We start from the raw sequence: 21,251 nt of genomic DNA, 5'->3' as shown, positions 1-21,251 counted from the left end.
AAAGGCCAACTCTGAACACCAGGCTCTGCTACTCTCCCCACACAAGCTTGAGGGCTCCCATATACCCTTGTCTGCTCCAGGGATACAGAGCTGAACAGAAAAAGCTTGGGTGTAACCCAAGCTGGCCAATGTCACAGCCAATTACTGCTGGGACTTAGGATGACCTCCAGCTACAACTGCATGAGAGCTTGCCCAGGGCCAAGCTCTGTACAAGCACGGGACACTCCCATGATTTTGCTTCATTGCTTTGAGGTTGGTCCCATGAACTGATCCTAGAGATGAGAGAAACAGGCCGTTAACCACTTGTTACCCATGGCCGGGGAGGGTAGTTGCAGCTCTGTGGGGCAGCCTCCACCTTTAAGAAACCCCTTTTGGGGGGGTGGGGGTGGGGAGCGCCAAGACACAGGCCAACGGGCCCAAGCCTGCCTTTGCCCTAAAGAGGAGAGGCTGTTAAATCAAAACTTCATTCTGGGGCGCCTGGGTGGCTCAGTCAGTCAAGCATCAGACCCTTGATTTCCACTCAGGTCATGATCTCAGGGTCGTGAGATCAAGCCCCATGCTGGGCTCCGTGCTCAGGAGGGTGTCTACTTGATTCTCTCTCTCCCTCTTCCTCTGCCCCTCCCTCCTGTACGCATACTCTCTGTAAAATAAATCCTTAAAAACTCAAAACTTCATTCTGTTCTCCCCATGCAGGTGTAAATTGTTCCTACACCAAAAGAGAGGACAGAACTTCAAAGATCTCTTGAGACAGCCCAAAGAATTATGGAAGCCAGTGCTTTAAACTCAGGCCTGGCTTTCTGAGACTCTCACTAGGGGAAGCCAGAGAGTCCTGTGGCTGCCACCTTGTGGGGCAAGGAGAGGGAGGAAAAAAAAAAAAAAAGGAAATTTCTGGCTAATTGGTCTTCCCAGAGCCCTAGGGCTTCTTTAGAAGGGCCCCTCCAGCCCACCACACTCACCACCACCACCTCACTCCCCACCCCAACCCTCTCACCCTGGAAGAAAGGGACTCAAAGCTACAGTGCATACAGTTCAAGATTTATATAAGTTACTTTCTTATGTCGGCACAATGCTGAAGCCAGTCTATAAAAAGAATCAAACACACCACGGGAAGGTAATTCAAATGAGTTGGTTTTTTTTTTTTTTTTTTAACAAATTTTTACAGGAAAAAAAAAAATCCCCGCTCACAATCTATCCCCTACAGTCACCTTGTCCAGTATGCAGGAAGCCACAGGAGGAACCTGCAGGGACAGCTGCTCTGCTCACAGATGATGTGGGGTGTGGAAAAAAATCTTGAGTTCCCTTTGTTCTCCAGTGTATCTTATACAAAATATTACATTTTTTTAAACATATATTTACAGAGTTTGCACAAATAGAAAATGGTTACAAATTACAACCAGGCTTGGCAAGATAACATTCCCCTCCACCACCGACCAAGGCAGGAGGTCTGACTGCTTCATATTTACATATGCATTAAAAAGTCTGCCTTCCTAGAGACCTAGATGAAGTTTATAAAAACTGGTTAAATATTATAAATTCATTGACATAAGCTGTACAAGTAATCAATACCAATTAGTGATTTCATGTCTTGCTCCCTGAAGAAAGATTTTGAAAGAAAAGAAACCCTCCCAGGCAACACATCCCTTGGCCCGTCTGCTGCGGTTGGTCTGGTTCTGAGTGAGGGGAGGAGGTGGGAAGGAAGAAGGGAACGGAGGTGGCAGAGGACAACCTGGTTGAGACCGTTTTACTCTCATTTTTTCTTTTTTTTTAAAGGCTTGGAACCAGGCTAAACTGACTGGCTTGTTCAACACCATCTTATGGCTTTTGAAAGAACCCATGGTTCCTTCCTTGTCTCAGAGACAAAACTTCTCAACATGACTAAAGTGTGGGGAAAAAAAGACAACTTTCTGGGGAAGACAACGTTTGTTATTCTGATGTAATGTCTTTGCCTCAGCGCCAAGCCCAATTTCAACAGTGCAAAAAGACTCCAGAAGCGTCTGTCAGGGACGGGGGTCAGAGGCTCGCGTAGTAGCTGTCTACCCATTGAGCAAGTCCTCGCTCCACCAGCGACCGGTTTATCAACACCGCCTGGAAAACAAAGTTCCCTTGAAAGCTCGGCCCACTGCACCTCAGGGCCAGCAGTCAAGGCCATCGAGGGTCCTCCCGCTCCAGGTCCCAGAAGACCACAGCAAGCTACGAGTACCAGAAGATTGTGGTGGGGATAGGGGACAGGACTCTTCTAGGCGAACAGGGGTATTTATGGAACATTCTGTTGGCATGAGGGCAGGCTTTTCAGTATACTAGAGAAATCTAAGCATGAGCACCATGAAATGGGGTGGGAAAACCCACTGGACACAGGGTCCAGAAAGGTTCTAGGTCCCGGAAGGACCACTGACACTTTGTTGTGGGGTCTATTCTGTATACTGGGGCATGTTTAGCAGCACCACCCTGCCTCTAACTACCAGGCACTGTTAGCATCACCACCCCCAAATGAGGCAACCTAAAACATCTCCGGACATTGCTAAATGTCCCCGGGTGGGGGGCAGTGGGGTCCACTGGTTAGTTATAAGCCCTGATTAGCTCAAGAGGAGATAGTGGCAGAATCAGCTCTAAATCCATCCATGACTGCTGGCCAATAAATTACAAGAAAAGCATAGAACTTACTTCATTTCCAACCACACTCCATAGCTGAATTAGAGGAAGGCCAGTCGGGCTGTAACTTGTCACCTAGAAACAGAACAGAAGAAAGCAAGCATGTTACAAAGCTACCCCATGCACCCTTCATTAAAGACTGCTGACCAAACCAGGGCCCAAGCCACAAAGGAGAAAGGAATTCAAAGGTCAAAGAATCCAAAATCCTTGATAACAGAGGCCGTGGGAGGCATAGCACAAAAGCCAGCAGGAGGCTCGTCAGACAGACCCTGTCCAGCCTGTCTGCCCCTGACACACACCTGAGCCAGCAGCGCAGTATTTCCGGTCATCTCGCTCATGGCTGCATCTGCTTCAGGGGAAAAGTGGTCATCATCTTTAAAAGGAAAGAGAAAAGCACCATTTAGGCTTTCACGGAGGCAAAGCACCCTTGTCACTCACACAGTTTCCAGGTGTTTCCAGAAGCCTCGGATGCTGCCAGGGCCCGGGGAACTTCGTCTGGAAGAACCACCTATGGCAGGAACAGAAGCCAAGCCTCCATAGGGCTCCAAGCGGACACACTCATGGGGGCCCTGCTACAGGCTACCTGCTGGGGGACACGAGCAAAGGAATGGAAACTCTGCCTTCAAGGGGAACACAGTCACTGCCACCATCTAATTTGGGTGCTGACCAGGACGAACCTTCCTCGCGTGAGGCAGTGACACCTGGCAAAGGTGGGGCCACAGAGCACAGAATAGGCAGCCCCCCACTGGTGGGCAGGGCACGGGGGCAGCACTCTCCGTCTGCTTACGCAGCTACGCACAAGCGCACAGCTGAGGCAAGAGGCAGCAAGGATGGAGAGGCCGGGTCAGGGAGGTCTGCGTAAGGCCTGATGGAGGAGGGACCCCTTGGCTGGGCTTGGACAGACTGCGGAGATGGGAACTGCGTAAGAGCAATAAAGGAAAACAGGAGGAGGCTGCCAGGACCCCAGTGAGCCTGCAGGGCCCCCAGTGTACTTTCTGTACATGGACCAGAACAATAAGAGCAGAGTGGGGCACAGCTGGACTATCACCTACAAATACAAAATTCCCTGTTGTCGGCAGCTGCAACTTGACCACCGTCCACATCCCAGTTCCTGGGTTTATGGGATTCCCTCGGCCTCCCTGAAGGACAGATACTATCCCGTTTTCAAGAGGGTTTAAAACACTAGCAAGGCTAACTTAACATGCCCCGGATCACTCTGTCAGTACCCTTCTGTCTGGGGACAGGGTCAGTCTAGGATACCACACAGGTGAGTGTCAGCACAGTCCCCAAGGTGCCCGGGAGCTGAGGCCCAGCTGAGCAGTGCAGCATGCCTCCACACCTACCCCTCGACCACAGATGCTGGACCCTAGGTCCCAACCATGTTCCACAAAGTGCCCGAGTTAGAAACGTCTCAAAGTTGATGGCCTGGGTAAAGTCTGGAACAGTGGTCCTGAAAGGGTGGTTCATGGGCCAGCGGCACTGGCATCAACTGAGTACTGGCCAGAAAGGCACGTCCTCGGGCCTCGGCGCTGAACGGTCAAATCAGAAATTCTGACAGAGGCAGCAAGCTGTATTAGCCTAAGTCCTCCGGGCACAAAAGAAGGTTCTCAAAGAGAAAGACCTACTCTCAACCACAGTTCCCACCATGTCAGAGGCCCCATCTGTTACCTGACAAGGGCATCACGCTGTCCAGAAGGACCTCTGCTCCCTGGAACGGCAGAGTCACAAAGTCAGATCTAGAAAGGCAAGGAAGGAACAGTTTATGAACTTGAAGGCTGATTCCATTTCAGGCCAATATTTACCTGGTGCTTTAACACTGAGTCCTCACCAAACCCAAGATGAAGCCAAGCAGAGGCATACAGGACGGGCAGCAGGCCGCAGCTTCCAGCATGCCCGATTGCAGGCTGACTTCAGAAGGGTTCCTGGCATCAAGTTCCCAGAGAGAAGCCTGCCCCACTTCTGCCCAAGGATACTCGAGGGACCTCTGCCACAAGACCAGCCCTTCTAGCAGAGGCGAGCAATGCAGCCTGTCTCTATCAGGCTCTGCCAAACCAGAATAGGCAGCCGAAAGAGTCAACCCATGTCCCAGGCTTGGTAGAACTAAGCCAGCTCTGCAGAAATCCCACACCCCCTGACACACACAGAGTGTGCATGTCTGAGGAGTGCTGACCCACCGGATCTGCCGGAGCACGTCCACTTTCACTCTCTTATATCCACCGTAGTCCACATAGCGGATCTCCACTTCATTGCTTTCCTCATAAGAGGCCACCACTTGGGCTCGCCACCAGGCACCGTCCACGCCGGGGGCAGCGCAGATGACCGTTACTGCAGGTCAGGAAGAGAGCATATGGGCATAGGTCAGGGCACCAAGGGTCACCCCAGTCGATGCTACCCACATCCCCATGCTACTTCTCAGAGGCCTGTGCTTCCACAGGGCCAGGAGTCTCCAGAGCTTCCATGGAGCCTGAGACTGGCCAAGGGAAGGACCTGGACACGGGAAATCTGGCCTCCCATGTATGCCACCCAAAAAGCTCTCCAGACCAAAAAGCAGTCTTCCAAATCCATTTACTCTGAAACTTACTAAAACCTGAGAGGGACAAGGATTGACCAGAAGGAGCCTATCTAAAACTCAGGGAATGGGATGTTTATTCTTAAAGTTCCAGAAAAAAAATCAAGAACCTCCGAGTACGGCAGATCTTGTCGACCTGGTACCTAGAGCCTGTTCTGGCCTATGCCAACTCAGAAGTTGATCAGAAGAAGATCCCCAGGCTTAAGCCCCCCTCTTCTAGCCTTTGCTTCAGGAAGGCACCAAGAGCACAGCTGTCCCAGGCAGCCAAGGCCAGGGAGCAAGTGCGCCAGCAGTCACCAACACCCCCATGGCAGCCGGGACAGGACAGATGGAACTCTGGGGTGAGGGCCTGCTCACACAGCTGACCATACTATGTCCTCACTTTGACCCTTACAGGGAGCCCCTGGCATAGTCACCTTTTAAACCCCAGTTCAGTCTTCACTGGTGAATTGAAGTAACATTAAGAGACTCTGATGATAATTAAATCCTTATTTCTAATACAGGTATCTTCAAAGTTTTCCCTAAAGCCTTAAAACCATCAGGGTGCTCCAGGTTAGAAGCCCCTGCTGGGGTGGATGAAGAGATGTTGGGACATTAGATTCCTGCCAACAAGGCAATAAGTTAAGAGTGACAAAGCACAGACCTAGGAGCACAACTGAGTTTAGATCCCCGTTCCTGCTCAGGGATCACCTGGGCCAGCCACCAGACCTGAGGGCCCATTTTCTCATCTGTCACATGGAGGTGAGACACACCACAGCAGGAGTCTATGGCTCGTCAAGGAGCTTCTTCGAGAACCATCATCTGGATCAGGCACTTTACATATAACACACATACAATCCAACCCTGACTCCTGAAACAAGAGGGCACCGCCCCACTCAACAGATAGATGGCAGAGCTGAGATCTGAGCTCATGTGTCAAAAATCTACTTTAACCCCATGGGACTCTGTCAGCCAGTGGGAAGACCATTTCCATTGGGACAGCCGGGAAACTCAGCCCAGAGTAACTCCACGCTGACAGCAAGAACTCAGGGATGCTGCTCCAATGAAGGATCTTGGGACAGCCTCCTCCTGGGTCAAAACCAAGGGCAGCACAGGCCACCCCCAAAAGCCTGACTGAGCCCAGGGCTCCCCACTGACCTGTGGGCAGCACTTACCTTCCACGGGGGTAGGCAAGGTGGGGATCCCGGGCTGAGAGTAACACAGGCACATCTGCTGGTCCAGACTGCGCAGCGCGTGGAAGGTAGGGTGCGTGTGCTGCTGCACGAACAAGTGCCCAGCGTTGACCTGGTTGACCACGATCACTTCCACAGTGACACCGTCAGGCAACATGAGCTGTCAGGAAGGGAAGGGGCAAAAGGCACTGCAGTAATCCTTCTCTTCTCATGTCTGACATAAGCCCTGAGGCCTCCAGGCAAGCCTCTAAGTTGGCATATCTTTGGAAAGGGCATGGCAGCCCAAAGCAATATGGCACCCAAATGGAGGAAGCCCAAGTACAACGACCTCAGCCATGCAAGTGTGGAACCTGCGGCCCTTCTCCTGCAATGCTAAGAATCACCTCTAGAGGAGGCCTCTTTGCAGGGCAGGGAGGAGCCAGCTGTGGATGCCCTGGAGGGGCCTGGGCAAAGGCCTCTCCTGAGGCCAAGGAATGAGGGGCCATGGAGAACAAGGCACCAGAGAGTAAGAGGTAGGCAGGCCCCAGGTCCATAGCCAGCAACCTGGGCCCTGCAGCTGACCCCAGGAGCTCCAAGTCCCACAGGGTCCCTCTACTCTGCTTTCCTGCCAGCAAGAAACCAACAGTCTGAGTCATCCTGTCTCCTCCTTTCTGCCCTCCACAGACAACCTCCCAGCTCACCCCTACTCTGGGATGTGGAATGTGGGTTGCTCAGTGGTCAGGTCCCATATTAATACCCTAGCAGAGGCCAAGACTGCTCTCAAAAATGACGTGACCCTAGACACTCGTTTTCCTGATCCCAAGTTACAGGCAACAACTAGGTGCCCTCGACAGGAGGATATAGAGGCCACGTTCCAGTCACGTGGCCAGGTCTCTGACTAAGAGTCCTGACCTCCCTCCTTTCCCCATGCAGCTAGTTGAAAGGCAGCTGCGACCTCCTCTCCAGTTCCACCAAGCCACACAGAGAACCAGGGAAGGAAGCCATCCACCTGCTCAATTATTTACAATTAAAGAGCGTGGCTGGTCCAAGCCTTCTGGGGAGAAAATGCTAGAATTCATTAGTAAAGCATGGAATGGGCTTCAGGCCACTCCCCAGTATCCAGAGGAAAGTAACAGGACACCCACCCCTCCCCCAATAGCACAAACTCTTTGAAGGGGGCAAGATACAGAACCAAGAAGTCAACCCTCCCAAACCAACCCCAGGGAGACAGTTCTCCGGAAGCAGTACGTCCGGCCCATGTGTGAAGTGCCGTCATCTTATCTGGCCTACAGAGCCCTACAATTCTTCTCCCGGGAAGAGGCGGCTCAAGCAGAGCTGTGGGCATGCTGCGGGATCCTGAGGGACAGGCCCCAGAAAGCCCACAGACCCCAGCACACAGGGGCGTCAACATGTTAGCTTTCCCTCCAAAGAGTCACCTGGCTGCCTGGGGCCGGGTGGGGAGAATTTCTTCTCCTTTATAGTCCAGGTACCTCCTGTGAGAAGGAAGGGGAAGGGATTCCTTCACCAGGGCCACCACTAGACTAGAACTAGGAGCAATGAACACAAGGACCCACTCCAAGCCCATCCAAACACACAAGGGTGGGTCCCACCCAGGCCTCCGAGGTGTTAGTCTGGGACTCTGAACACATCACCAAGCCAGTCTGGGTGCACCCAGTCTCCTGTATAGACTATACTCCTTTCTAGGCAAATGCCTTGAAGACACAAAAGGTGCCAGGGCAGGAGAGTCCAAGAATGGCTCTTCCAATTGGGGACAGAGACACATCTGGCTTTGAACCAGCACTTCAGCCCCAAAGCCCAGCCACAGAGAGCACAGGCTAGAAGCAGAACCAAACTGACCAGAGGCCAGCGGTGAAAGGTCACAGGCATCAATGAACTCTGGCCTTCTCGGCCCAGTGTTGGGAGTTTCTTATCTGAGGCAGGTTGGAGTGAAAGGGAGACAAGAAGGTCTGGTCTGGTCCCCTAGGCGCACGCTCACCCAGGAAGTCATTGGAAGAGAAGGCAGTGCCAGTGACGGCAGTGGAGGAGCGTAGATATTGGTGAGATTCAGTTCTTTGAACTTCTTCCCAATTAAGTTCAGCGCCTTGTCTACATGATGCTGAGAACCTGAACGGGGGCAGAGGCAGGAGAGTCACAGTGGGTGTGATGAACAGCAAACCAAACTCACATACATATCCCCACCCCACAGTTTTCCTAGAGTTAAGGTATATCTTTAAGGTGCCAAAAAGCCAAGTTTCGCCTTAAGAAGAAAGGCATCTAATGAGGCCTGAAACCCACTGACCTTTCAAATGGTACCTCTCTGCTGCCGTGTCCATCCTCTGAACGCAACAGAAGGCTAGCTGATGGGAAAGAGCTGCCCTCACCAACCAAAGGGGATCACCTTCTTCTCTGACGGGATGCAGCAGCAGGCACCATAAACCCCGACCACCCCACCTGCCCGTCTGAGTGCTCACACCTCTCCCGGCCAGAAGATCTGGGGGAGGGAGCCGAGGCTCCTTCAGGTAGCTGAACTGGAGAGGAGGGCTGAAGAAGACCCCCCTATCCCAGGCTCCCTTCACCTGGGAATAAGCACAGTTGTCTATTCAGAGATGTGGATTTCAAAAAGGGGACTTTTAGTTCCAATAATTAGGACTCAAATGCTTTACATTTCAGGCAAGACCATGAAACCCAGGCCAGCAGCTGCCACTGACCTTCTATGTGACAAATCTGGATGTTCTGGGTGTAAGGCAGGGTTGAGATGTAGATCTTGGCACCAGACGTTTGCTTCAGAAAACTCACATACCGCCCCTGCTTGCCAATTAGCCGACCAACTAAGTGCTGAGAGAGAAAGAGACACAATTGGGGGTGTTAATGGGAAACCAATTCCCTACGTTCCCAAAGACTACCTTTGTTTTACACAAGGCCAAGCTCAAACATATCATTAACTATGAACATGCCAGCACTCATCTGCCACTGTTCTGAGCGCTTAGCTCTGAAACAGATACCTTTATCACCACTTCACAGATGAGGTTAACGAGCTCAAGGAGACGAAGGAACGCACCCAACATGACACAGCTACCAAGTGCTGAACTACACAGTCTAGCTCCCAGACTCAGCAGTTCCCTTTTCTTCCCCACCAACTTGGCCTACACCCAGAGAACTGCAAAGCCAGCATCTTCTCCTCCCAAATCTACACTAGGAGAGGTTTTACCAGCACAAGGGTGGGTTTACGACTTCTCCGACCTCTTCAAGTCTATCCACACTCGAAGATAGAGAGGCTCCATTTGAAAATAAAAGTTGAAGAAAGAACCTCTGGGCTTCTGCTGCCGACTGATAGTAGCCCGGGGCCTTCAGAGCACGAGGCTTCCAGAAGTGCCCGGCGTGCCAAGAGCTCAAGGCAGACAGAAGCAGCCCAACTTAGCCATGATGTAAGTAAGACAAGCTCTGAGACAATCCCAAATGACCCCACCCCAGCAGAGCTACCAGGGACATAGCTGCTTGGTACACAGAGCTGTCTGCCCATGCCCTTTGCAATGACTAAAGGGGAAGAGGGCATGATGGCTCTCGGGGTCACAGGGGGAGAAAACACCAAGGGAGCCAGCACCCCGGGGTCAAAGCAGCCTACCTAACCCAGGGTTCACAGCAAGCCAAGTCTCCACGGCAGCAGGGAGCTAGTGCCCAGGAGAATTCAGTTTGCCAATTATTTCTGAGCCCCGGTGATAAACATCAAGATCAAGCCAATAAAATTGTTAAGTTACAACAGTAAGAAGCTCGAAACTACCTCAGTACCCTGGATTTGAGGACTGGTGAGGTAAACTGACATTCATACAATGAATAATGCAGTTAAAATCATATTTTCAAAGAATAACACAGGAAAATTAAATTGTTAAATATTTAAAAGCATTAATTAGAGCACCATCATCTCAGTTTTGTTTAAAAACCACAGGGTGCAAGACGAGAAGGAAACACACGTCTTCACAGTCACTCCCGGGGGTGAGATTAGAGCAGCTTGTTATTTTCTTCCTACATGCCTATACTTTTCAAGCTCTCTGAAATACGGATTTATGCTGTGCTCAATTATCAAATATACTTTGCGTTGGGGAGCTCTGAGCAGGCACAGCAAAGGGACTCTGGGCTGGCCCACGTCCTCAGCCTGGTTTTTGGTAGCATCTCCAAACAGATCGGAGCTCCAGCAAACCCAAGGAAGCCCAGGGGAAGAGTGAGTAGCCTGCGAGTTTTAAAGGAGATGAGAACAGGAACAGGTCCCTCCCTTCACATCACAGGGAGCTCTCAGGCCCTAGCTGAATGTGGGCCTCCTCTTCCCTCCAGCCTCTGGCTCACTCGGGGGCTGCTTTGGGTTTACTATCCCTCCCCACTCAGCCCGATGACCCTGGGCCTGAGGCACCGTGGACCTTGCAGCCCTTACCTTGGGCACCTCGATCTCCCAGATGATGAGGTCCACCTTCTTAGGACTGGAGCCCACTTGGGCATTCTGGAAACTATCAGTCTTCCTGGGCCCACAGCAGCCATCCACTGAGTCCATGCTGTTCCCGTCCGAGCCTGCAGGGGAGGAAGCAGCATGCACAGACATACAGACGCCAGCTAAGAGCCGTCAGTAACACAGAACTTCCAAATCCACATTCCCAGGAGGCCCCCACCCCACACCCCCTCCTCAAGCTTGGCAGGTGACTGTCAACCCGAAGTCTAGAAGGCTTATTAGAACAACCCCAATGAAAGGAGGACTGGGGGTGTAGATACACCTAATTTTAGCCTGTCACTCACAGCCCCACTTGCTGAACTGGCAGCCACACCCAGTCACAGCTGCCGGAGCAGAGACAAGTGGTGAGCTGGGAAGGGGGGGTCCATAGGGTGGGGGAGCAGGCCAACAGGTCCACATGGTCCCCCGAGCCAGCTATCAGGGCTGGCCTCCACAGAGACCAGCCAGTCACAACGAGCCCACACCCTTCAACTGCGCCAGCCTCTCGGACCAGGGGACTCTAGTCCCCCACGGCGCCCAGCGTGGGCTCATGGGCTGTGAACTTCAGTCAAGCAGAGCTAGAAGAGTTCTTCCTTGATGGCTCGTCTAAGGGCCCCATTCTTATCCTGCCCGGAGCCCTACTGGGAGTAAATGAAGGAGGCCCCCCTCTTCCTCTGTGGAGGCCTGACTTGTATACCTCTGCATACTCTTCGGGGCTCATGGTGGGTCTTTACCCCCCTGGTCAAAAGACTCAAGTTCATGCCCCAGACGACAGGGCAGGAAGCAGGACCCTGGCATTGATGTGGTCTGCTCCACTCCCAAGGGGCTATCCCGGAAAAACACAGGTTACAGACCAGCTCAAGAGGAAGGATTCTGGCTTAAACATGGGACAACTTAACTGCCAGAAATAGATTGCTCCTGAGATTCTACTAATTAGGTTATTATCCACATGGTTTCTCCAAACTCTGGACATAATCCTTTGCCAAGCCACACATGTTGTCTGGATGCAGAGTAAGACTTAAAAGAGATTCTGTCCCCAGCTAAGGATAAGTCACCTTCGAAATGGCCTTGTCCCTCAACATCAGGGGCCCCTGCCTCCCCTGGATAGGACTGGCCGATATGGGTCACCCCAGGGATACCCAGAAGTGGCTTAGACTCCAGCAGGCTGTGCGCTCAGGCCAGCCTCCTCAGTCGGCAGTCCCCAAGCTCCTAGGTTCCAACTTCCTCACCCACAGGTAGGGCTATGCACGCTCGGGTGCAGATGCGGGGGAGGCGGGAGCCTGTGCTTTGCACGAGTGCCGAGTGATTGGCACTGGCAGCCCCTGGTCTGTGGTCCCTATACCTCCCGGCCACCAGCCTGCTCTCCCTCGAGGCCTCAACTCCAGGCCTTCGCCACACCTGAGCAGCTGCCATGCTGCATCTGCCGGTGGTAGGACATGGCTAATGGGCTTAACTCAGCAGAGGGCCAGCGGATAAAGGGAAACTCCATTCTTAGAAAAATTTTTGTTTACTCATGTTAAGATCTTTAAACAACAACATTCTAACATCCCTGAAATCTGGATGCATCTTTGAGTCTCTGGCCTTCTATGATCATGATCACAATGATGAGTTTTCTTTCCTTTAGAGGTACAGGAATCAACAGCCATCTCAGAGATGACAAAATACAGTGTGGGGTACACACCAGATGTGGCTGGAAGGAGTCAAATTCCCACAAAAGACTCCCAACCCTTAGATGAGCCTCCTTGAGTGGAGGCAGTAGGGAGTGGCTCCTGGACAAGCAAGGCAGAGACCCCCATGGGGAATTCACGGCCCCTTTGTAGGAGATAACTGAAAATACCCCAGGGTAGCTGCAAAACCAGGGTCAGGAGCTGCTGACCTGTAAGTGAGCGGTCTGAACTGCCTATGTTGGGGTCAGCACTCGAAACCCCAGTGGACACTTCGTGACCAAAGCGCCCCTCTTTCCCGGGGACGGAACTGCAGCTGCACAGAAAGTAAATGGCGGAGGCTCTCTGCGGAGGAATAGTGGCGACAACAAGGCAGGAGAGCGAGAGCCTCCCTCAAGTGTCAAGGCTGTGGCCGCTCTCTGGGCACTTACCCGGTAAGAGCTTCTGGAGAAGGAAGGCAGGTGAAGACATGGGAACAAGCACATGATTAAAAGGAAATAAACCATTGAAAAAAAGTTCACACCCATTCTTGGTACTTGGGAATTAAAGCTAAGGAGGCCTCTCCGTTATAAAAACCTTTAAGAGGTTAGGGTTAAGAGAGGAAAAAAGAGTCAGGTGGAGGTTAACCACCAAACCCAACACGGAGCTGGCTCCTTTGGGAGGACTGAGGATGGTCCCCGGCTGCCGAACCAAGTTACAGCTCCTGTGGCTTTGGGGGGTTCAGGAGAGCCTAACTTCTCAGTTACCCACCAGTGCTACGCTGGGCCCCGATTTTCTGCAGGCCCACAGGGACACGGAGTTGAAGAGCATTACTACTGCACAAGTAGCAGAGGGACAGGCAGACTGGCAGCCTTTGCCTATGAACAAAGGAGAACCGCCCCCCACTCCTTCCTCTAAGAGAGGACCATCCAAGACCCTCCTACCTCCCGAATGATCTGCTTCTGCATCCACGGTCCATCCATCCTCATTCCCCAAGTCTGAGAGCTCCCCTTTCAGCACCCCATTGCTGAAGGGCACAGTACTTTCTGGCAGCGGCGGGGAGATGGCCTTGCTCCTGGGGCTTGAGTTGGTGTCTGTACACAAGTCTTCAAGCCCTGAAGTGCTGGTGGAATCCGAGCACTGCTCCGAGGCTACTGAACGGACATCCTGGCCACTGTCAGAAGTGCAGGGGACACAGGGGACACACCCGGCATTTTGCACCAGGACACTGGCTTCATCAGGTGACTCTCCCTGGGGGACGGCTGGCAGAGGGCAGGGGGCCAGGGATATGTGGTGTGCGGAGTTCTTTGGCTTCCTATCCTTGGTGGGACTGGACAAAGGGCTGCTCAGGCAGCTCTTATAGGTCTTTGGTGGTGGCAGGTCCTCTGTGGGCAGGCCTGGCGAGGGGAGGGTGGCGTCTGCACCAGAGGCCGCCTCCGGCTCCACGGTGGCAGGAGCGGGCTCCCCGGCATCTTGCCCCGGAGAAGATTTCTGGCAGACTGGCCCAGAGCTCTCTTCCTTCTGCCCTTGGAGCTGACCAGCTGAAGCCTGATACACCCGATCTGTGATCCTGCCCACGGTGGTGGCCAGCACCTCTTCAGTTGCCTCCAAGATCACTCTGGAGATGATCTGGTAGGCAGCCTGCTCGATCTTCTCGTTTTGCTCCACGGCCTCCTCCTTGCCCGGCCCCCCGGCACCATCTGCGTCACCGGCTCGGTCGCCAACCTGGGGTGCCCGCAGCTCGTCATCCTCCATCAGCTCTGCATGAGCCGACTCGATGAGGCTGCTCAACAGCTTCCCCACAGCATCGTCCTCCGTCTGCGGCGGTCTGTCCTGCCTCTTCTCCCCAGGACTGGGCGCCTTGCAGATCTCTGAGTCGGAGTCGTGCTCCTGGTACAACACACTCTCCTCAGGCAGGCTTTCTCCAGACACTGCATCCCCAGTGCCTTCAGCCCCACCCGTCTCTCTTGGCTTTTCTTGGGGGGCTGCAGCCTGGCCCTGCCAGCCCCGCCCTCCCGTCGCACTGAACAGCGCCTCTTGCTTGCACACCTCTGTCGCCACGTGGGGGAAAGGAACATTCTTTGGGGTTGGAAGGGGACACTCTGGAGGAACGGACCCGGCTTCGTCACCCGTCAGGGCTAGTTCCACCTTTGCACTGTCATCTCTGCGTGTTCCTGGCCGCAATCTTGTATCTGTGATGTTTGGAAGGCTGCCGGAGGACTCAGACCGGCGACAGGATGCATGTGGCCGCAGCAAGGCTGGGGGCTCCGAGGGAGGCTTGCTCACAGCTGATGGCTCCTTTTCTGCAAGGGCTCCGATGCTGGGGGGCGGGGACACTACTCCAGGACAGGGGTCCTCCCGGGCACGTGGCTCTTTGATGGCACAGCCAGCCCTCCGTTCCACAGCGCCGGCCTCCACCTGTCTGTCCTGGCTGCTGACATGCTTTTTACGAGAGAAAAACCACCACCAGCCGAGGACTGCCAGCATTCCAGGCAATGCCAAGGGGAAAAGTGAACGGAACTGGATGGCCATCCTGGAGGCCTGAAGAAATTATACCTGGAGAGGAGGAAAAGAAAGGGATATTATAAGAGCCAAGTAGGGGGATCTTGATGCCACGACACAAGCAAGACAACCAGCTGCTCTCTCTCTCTCCTGCCCCTGTAAGGGGTTTCCCTGCCCCTGCTCATACCCACAGCACGGTCCACCTGAAGCAGGTGGGCAGGGAGACAAGCCCCCTTCTGCTCCCTCATCCACACACACTCCCTTCAAACAAGATGAGCCTTCTCTTGGACCCAAATCCCTTCCTTCATCACTTCTCAATGCCAAATTCCATGTTCCCCCAAGGGGATAGCGTGTTTAGTGTTTTAGATCTCTGAACTCCCAGAACACTTATCTACTCAGGTGACACTGGAGGGTTTTTTGTTTTGTTTTCTGGTTTTGTTCTGGATTTTTTTGAAAGGGAAAGAGAGGACACGGGAGAGAGAATCTCAGACTCCCTGCTGAATGCAGGGCATGACGGGATCCACTGATCTCACAACCCTGAGAGTTCATGACCTGAGCCAAAATCAAGTCAGATGCTTAACTGACTGAACCACCCAGGCACCCGGATGCTGGAGTATTTTTAAGGACCCGCGAAACCACACATATCTATGTCCCTCACATCGCCCACAAAATCATCAGTCAATGAAACAGTTATGCAGCAAGAAAGCCCTGGGACCAAGGATGAGTAAGATTTCCAAGGGATGAGGGGGAGGTTCCAGGGGGACAGACCAGCAAAACAGACAGTGGCATGAAGGTACAGTCATGCTTGAAGAATCAAGCTGTTTGGTGGACTCAGTGAGGGTTCTGGGGCCTCACTGTGAGTCTGAACTTTAGCCTGTAGGCAACAGAGAAACCCTGGAGGTCTGCAAGGCACACACACCAATCTGTGTTCCCAGGTGATCCTGGGAGTAGGAGAAACAAGATACCAAGCGACAGGAACCTGGACACCTAGGTCAACTGGATCCGGGAGAGGAGAAGGCAGTAGACACATAAAGGAGATAGGAACCTCAGTTTTCTTCCTCATAAGATGGGGTCACAGCTCATAAAACATGGCTGGTACAAGGATTAATTGAGATATGTATTAAGTGCTGTGCAAAGCTGGGTTAGCTCTCTTTAGAGGTTTGTGACAGACTTATTTTAGAATGCTTATAATTCACTACCTCCCATGCCAGTAAATTTTATTCTGTCTGCAAAAATCACAAGCCTTCTTAAAACCAAAAATCCTCCACTGATATTGCAAATTATACCTTAATTTGGATTTGTGCTTTATTGTGCTTAGTTTGGATTTATGCCTCCACTGGGAACCACTGCTCTAGGACTCTGCTTCTTAAAGGGTGGTCTATGAACCAGAAGCACTGAGCATCACCTGGGAACCTGCTAGAAACAGAGCCCCAGCCCAGACCTACTAAATCACAAGATGCATTTTAATAAGACCCCCAGGGGATTCACAAACACATTACAGTTAGTGAAGAACACAGGAACCATGTTCTGCCCCAAAGTGAGGGGGCGGGGAAAGCCATAAACCTTCTTGTTAATATCTGAAAGTGAATCTTTGGGACTGAAAAATATCAAGCAGAGCTAAGCAGTGGCCAGGCTTGGAAGATCCTATCAATCCCTCCAGGCAGAAAGTTTAATGACGCTCCTCACAACTTTAGATTCCAAAGAACCCCATTAGGTGTTCTCCCTTGTATCATTTAATCCTCAACCACCTGGTCTGGAATGTACTGCCATCATCAAGGTCAAAATAGCTCAGGGCCAGCAGGGCACCTGGGTGGCTTGATCGGTTAAGTGTTCCACTCAATCTCAGCTCAGGTCTCAATCTCAGGGTCCTGAGCTCAAGCTCTGAGTTGGGCTCCATGCTGGGCGTGAAGCCTGCTTAATTAAAACAAAGAAAGAAAAAGCTCAAGCAGGGCACCTGGCCAGCTCAGTCAGTGGTGCATGCGACTCTTGACCTTGAGGTCATGAGTTAGAGCCCCATGTTGGGTATAGTTATTACTCAAATAAATAAATACTTCGGAAAAAAAAAAAGCTCAAGGTCATATAGTCAAGGATTGGCAGTCGGGTTCTATTCCACGTCAAGTCTGGAACACACTAACTTGTCTGAGGAAATGAGGCAGCACATGGATTAAGGAAAGGGGGAGTTCATATTGCTCTTAAAACATTATAACTATGACCTAAAAACCGCACACCTGCCATCTTCTCTTAAAAAAAAAAAAAAAATTCTAGGGGCGCCTGGATGGCTCAGTGGGTTAAAGCCTCTGCCTTCGGCCCAGGTCATGATCCCAGGGTCCTGGGATGGAGCCCCGCATCGGGCTCTCGGCTCAGCAGGGAGCCTGCTTCCCTTCCTCTTTCTCTGCCTGCCTCTCTGCCTACTTGTAATCTCTCCATCAAATAAATAAATAAAAATCTTTGGGGGAAAAAAAAGGAGAAAAAAATTCTGCATAGGCAAAGGCCTATATAAAAGTTCACTGGGGCATCATTCAAAACAAAATTCTAGAGACTCACTGCTAAATATATTGCAGAATCCATGGACATACCAGTGATAGAGAAGTAGGCTGATCTCCCATACGGATGTAGAAAAACTGCCGTGACACCAAAAACAAAAGCTGCAGACCACCATCCATGGAATGTCTACATCCACATAATCCTACTGAAAACCGGGAAGGATACATGCCAAGCCTTCCAGTTGTAGGAGAGGAGATGGTTTTGCACACGGATCCTGTATCCTACAAACTTACTGACCTCATTTATTAATTCCAGTAGTTTTTTTCTTATCTGCTAACCTAAGATAAAAATCTCTTCCTTTTGGGGAGAGAGATTTAAACTTCTCTCTCTCAGCAGTTCTCCAACTTAGTGGCACTTTATCATCACTTGGGAAGCTTTTAAAACCTCAAGGCCAAGGTGGCACCGAAATCAATTAAATTCATAATCTCTGAGAATGAGACCAAGGTACCAGGTTTTTTGGTTTGTTTGGCCGGGGGTGGTGGTTGTTTAATATTTTTCTATTTTTAAGTAATCTCTATACCCAACATTGGGCTTGAACTCACAACCCCAAGACCAACAGTTGCACGTGCCACTGAGCGAGCCAGCCAGGTGCCCCCAACCCAGGTGATTCCAATGTACACTCAAGTTAGAGACTCACTTTCCTGAACAAAGTGCACAGCCTCGAAGAAGTGGTAGATGACATTAGAGTATTTTCTCTGCAGTCAAGGTCTTCCACATAAAAATAAAATAAAATTCCACATAAAAACAAAATCCCCAGGAACAGAGGCTTTGGGGGAAGGGTGCGCTCAGGATAAAGCAGTATGACTGTGATGTGGCCTACTGTCAGATCAGCCCCACCCAATAGGTGAAAGGCAACAGGAAAAGTGTGGCTGGGATCTCAACTTGTATTCTCCTCTTGCCAATTTAGATTCTGATTCCTTACTAACTAGTCAATCTCATTTCAGCAGGATTTATAGTTCTGATTCCATGGTCTTCTACCAATTCTCTGATCTGGAGAACAAAATTCCATGGAATGGGGTAGAGAGGAAGATAAAGAATCCTAAGGTAGAACAACCTATAGAGGGCAGTCTCCGGTTTTAACAAAGGTACGAGGCCAAACTCAAATTGAGGTGTGCAAGGAGGGAGTTGCTACCCAAGATACAAATTGCCTCTCAAAACAGCTGGGAGAAGCCCCCACCCCTTTGGTACTAGAAGTTAATCCTAAGGACCCAGCAGTTGACCCTGGTTCACCTCTGGAGATCCCAGGAATGGGCTATAAATCAGAGGCCCACACTCGAGCATACCCTCCCAGCCTGGCTTTGGTCCTACACCCTAGTTGATCCACACTACAACGTACCCCCTTGCCTGCCCCCGATCCGGGTCACTGTTCCCCAGCCCCACTTCATCCCTTTTTCTCCCGGACCAGGTTCACATTGAGCACAGGACCAGTCACCTGGGGACACAACACTGCCCTGTGTCTTGGCAGGAGACCCCCACCACACACCCACCTAACCCTCCCCACCCCGGCCCACTAGTATCCCAGAGATGGAGGCTCTGAGCCCCCAAACCCACCCTCCACAGCCTTCTGCAGACAGTTAACTGCAGCTACGTGGCTAATTACAGCTCAGGAAACCATTTCAGCACCATTGCCAAGCCAGATGCCTCCTGCTGTTGTGGCATGAGGGTCCCTGAGGTTCAACACTGGTACCCTGAGGCATCACCCAACCCCAACCCAAAGAATAATGAATGCCTCACCCGGATCCCCAGTGTCCACCACTCTGCCCTCAGACTAGAGCTGGAGAGCCAGGAGACAGGACTCCTGCTCCTCCATGCAGACCTCTGGGGACAGGAACTGCCCAACTGAAGTGCTCCTGCAACTTGAGGAAAGAGGTAGGAGATCCCCAGGCAGGAGAAGGCAGGTTTTTGTCTTTTTCCTTGCTACCTGGGGACTGTGGTTAGACCCACCAGTCATCTCCACCAGGAACAGGGCCAAGAGCCTATAGGATGAGCAGCTGGCCCACCTAAAGGAGCCTTGCTGGGACTCACTGAAGGCACTGCTGCCCAAAGGCGCCACTTGGGAGCACCTGGTGACTGAAGCCTCCACTTCCCCCAGTCCTGAAAAGTCCCTCCCTTCTTCAGCCCTTCACTTCCAAGGCTCCTACCTTAGCCAATCTCACTTCAGTCAAAGGGATTTCTTGTGAATCCATACAGTGCCATTTTCCCTGCTTTATATGGTCTGATAGGCCTGGGCAGGTGCTGCAAGAGGCCCCAGCCCGTCCTGAATTCTCAGACACAGCCGCCTTCACCCGCGCATACACATGCAGGCCCACATGCACAGGTGTGTGCGCTTCAGCCTATCTGCCTTCTCTGGGAACAGACTCTCGAGTTGCTCTCTTTGCCCCGGTTTTTGGGTTTTTGTTTTTTGTAAAAAAACCAAACTTCAAGATATAAGTGGCATTTAACACTATTGGTCTACAAGCCTTCACACTCACAGCTAACTGAAGGCATCACCTCCCCCAGGGACTCCCCCTCCCGAGGCCCCAGACACTCTGGCAAACCAGAGAAAAGCCTTGCAGAAGGATGCAGAGCCCTGCCTGAGGGTTGGCGGGGAGGAGACGTGTCTATTTTGAATCTGTTGGGATTAAATAGCTGCCTGCTTATTTTTAGCGGGTCCATTTGCCCGGAAATAGATGCATGCTGGCTGGCTGCCCAGTGGTCACACAGAGCCGAAGGCAGGCACGTGCTGTGGCCCCACAAAGCCTTAGGTTCACCTGCTCTGTCTGGGTTCTAAAAGGATTCCTTTCCTTCCTCCCAGAGGAACCTGCGGCTTCTCAGAAGAACTTACCTCTGGAGAAGTAATGGCCTCACTCCCAGCACCGATGACCAACCCAGTTACTGCAGTCTAGAGCCTTCTGCTAAACAAGAAAATAAATTTCTGGGAACAGTACAAACTGTGGGTCCCAGTGACTAAGCCTGTTTGGCTGCAGTTATTGTGGGGGAAAAAAGAGCTTCATGTAGTTAACTGACGGGAAAGCTGATCATCAATACAAGCACTTGGGAGCCAAGCGGCTATCAAGTCCAGTGCGGACCTGGGCCTGGTCAGTGAAGTCACATGCACTCAGCAATCTAAATAGTCTTTTAGGTAATGCCCGCTCCAAGTGGAAATATGAATATATCCATTATTCCAGGCCTATGTGTTCATATCACCAAAGACTCTCCCCAGGTGTTCAACCCAGTCCATCTCTAGAATGCTCAGCCCATCAAGTTGTTGCTGAAGGGCTTTTCCCCTTGAGACGGTCTTCAAGGGACAGGAAACAGCTACATGATACAGAACCTGAAGTCCGGGACTTGCTGCCACTGCCTTCAAAGAGCAGATGGCTGTGGGCCAGGTCAAGTCCCCCTCGCCCTCCCCCTTTCCCACTCCACCTCCACCAGTCAGCTGGAGGAAGACCACACACACGGAGGTCTGTGCAAGACCACAAGAGGGCCTTTTGGTTTCTACAGGATGGGTTTACCTGATTCCTCATCAGGTTGAGCGTACACACATACATTCACTCATGTAATAATTCACACATAAATAGGTTTAAGTTGCTGTCAGGAAAAGACTCTGTCCACCAGAAGCTCACAATGCATACTGAAGAATCTGTGTGCGTCTCTCACACACCTCCACCAATGTCCTATTTCACACACCTGAGCCCAATTTCAGAAGCAGGCAAACAGAACCCAAACAAGATTGCATC

The 21,251-nt window shown here is 51.8% G+C and overlaps 1 protein-coding gene across 2 annotated transcripts in view; it reads right to left on the bottom strand.

The window, feature by feature from the left end:
- Positions 1-1,023: 1,023 nt before the first annotated feature.
- AKAP1 (A-kinase anchoring protein 1) overlaps positions 1,024-21,251 on the bottom strand; it is a 33,679-nt gene continuing 13,451 nt past the window's right edge. For both annotated transcript variants that reach the window (XM_004747343.3, XM_004747345.3), the window contains exons 2-11: positions 13,431-15,042; positions 10,793-10,926; positions 9,078-9,204; positions 8,366-8,493; positions 6,373-6,550; positions 4,824-4,974; positions 4,318-4,385; positions 2,949-3,022; positions 2,662-2,724; positions 1,024-2,085 (exon numbers count right to left, since the gene is read on the bottom strand). In XM_004747343.3, coding sequence (XP_004747400.2) covers positions 2,011-2,085; positions 2,662-2,724; positions 2,949-3,022; positions 4,318-4,385; positions 4,824-4,974; positions 6,373-6,550; positions 8,366-8,493; positions 9,078-9,204; positions 10,793-10,926; positions 13,431-15,018 — 2,586 coding nt within the window. In that variant the 5' untranslated portion in view covers positions 15,019-15,042 and the 3' untranslated portion in view covers positions 1,024-2,010. The remainder of the gene's footprint in view (positions 2,086-2,661; positions 2,725-2,948; positions 3,023-4,317; positions 4,386-4,823; positions 4,975-6,372; positions 6,551-8,365; positions 8,494-9,077; positions 9,205-10,792; positions 10,927-13,430; positions 15,043-21,251) is intronic.

This window comes from Mustela putorius, unplaced genomic scaffold (assembly GCF_011764305.1).
Source record: "Mustela putorius furo isolate JIRA1106 unplaced genomic scaffold, ASM1176430v1.1 tig00003962_pilon_pilon_pilon, whole genome shotgun sequence".
Lineage (NCBI taxonomy): Eukaryota > Metazoa > Chordata > Mammalia > Carnivora > Mustelidae > Mustela > Mustela putorius.
Note: the sequence above shows the minus strand (reverse complement) of the source record. Positions and strands in the feature narration are given on the sequence as shown.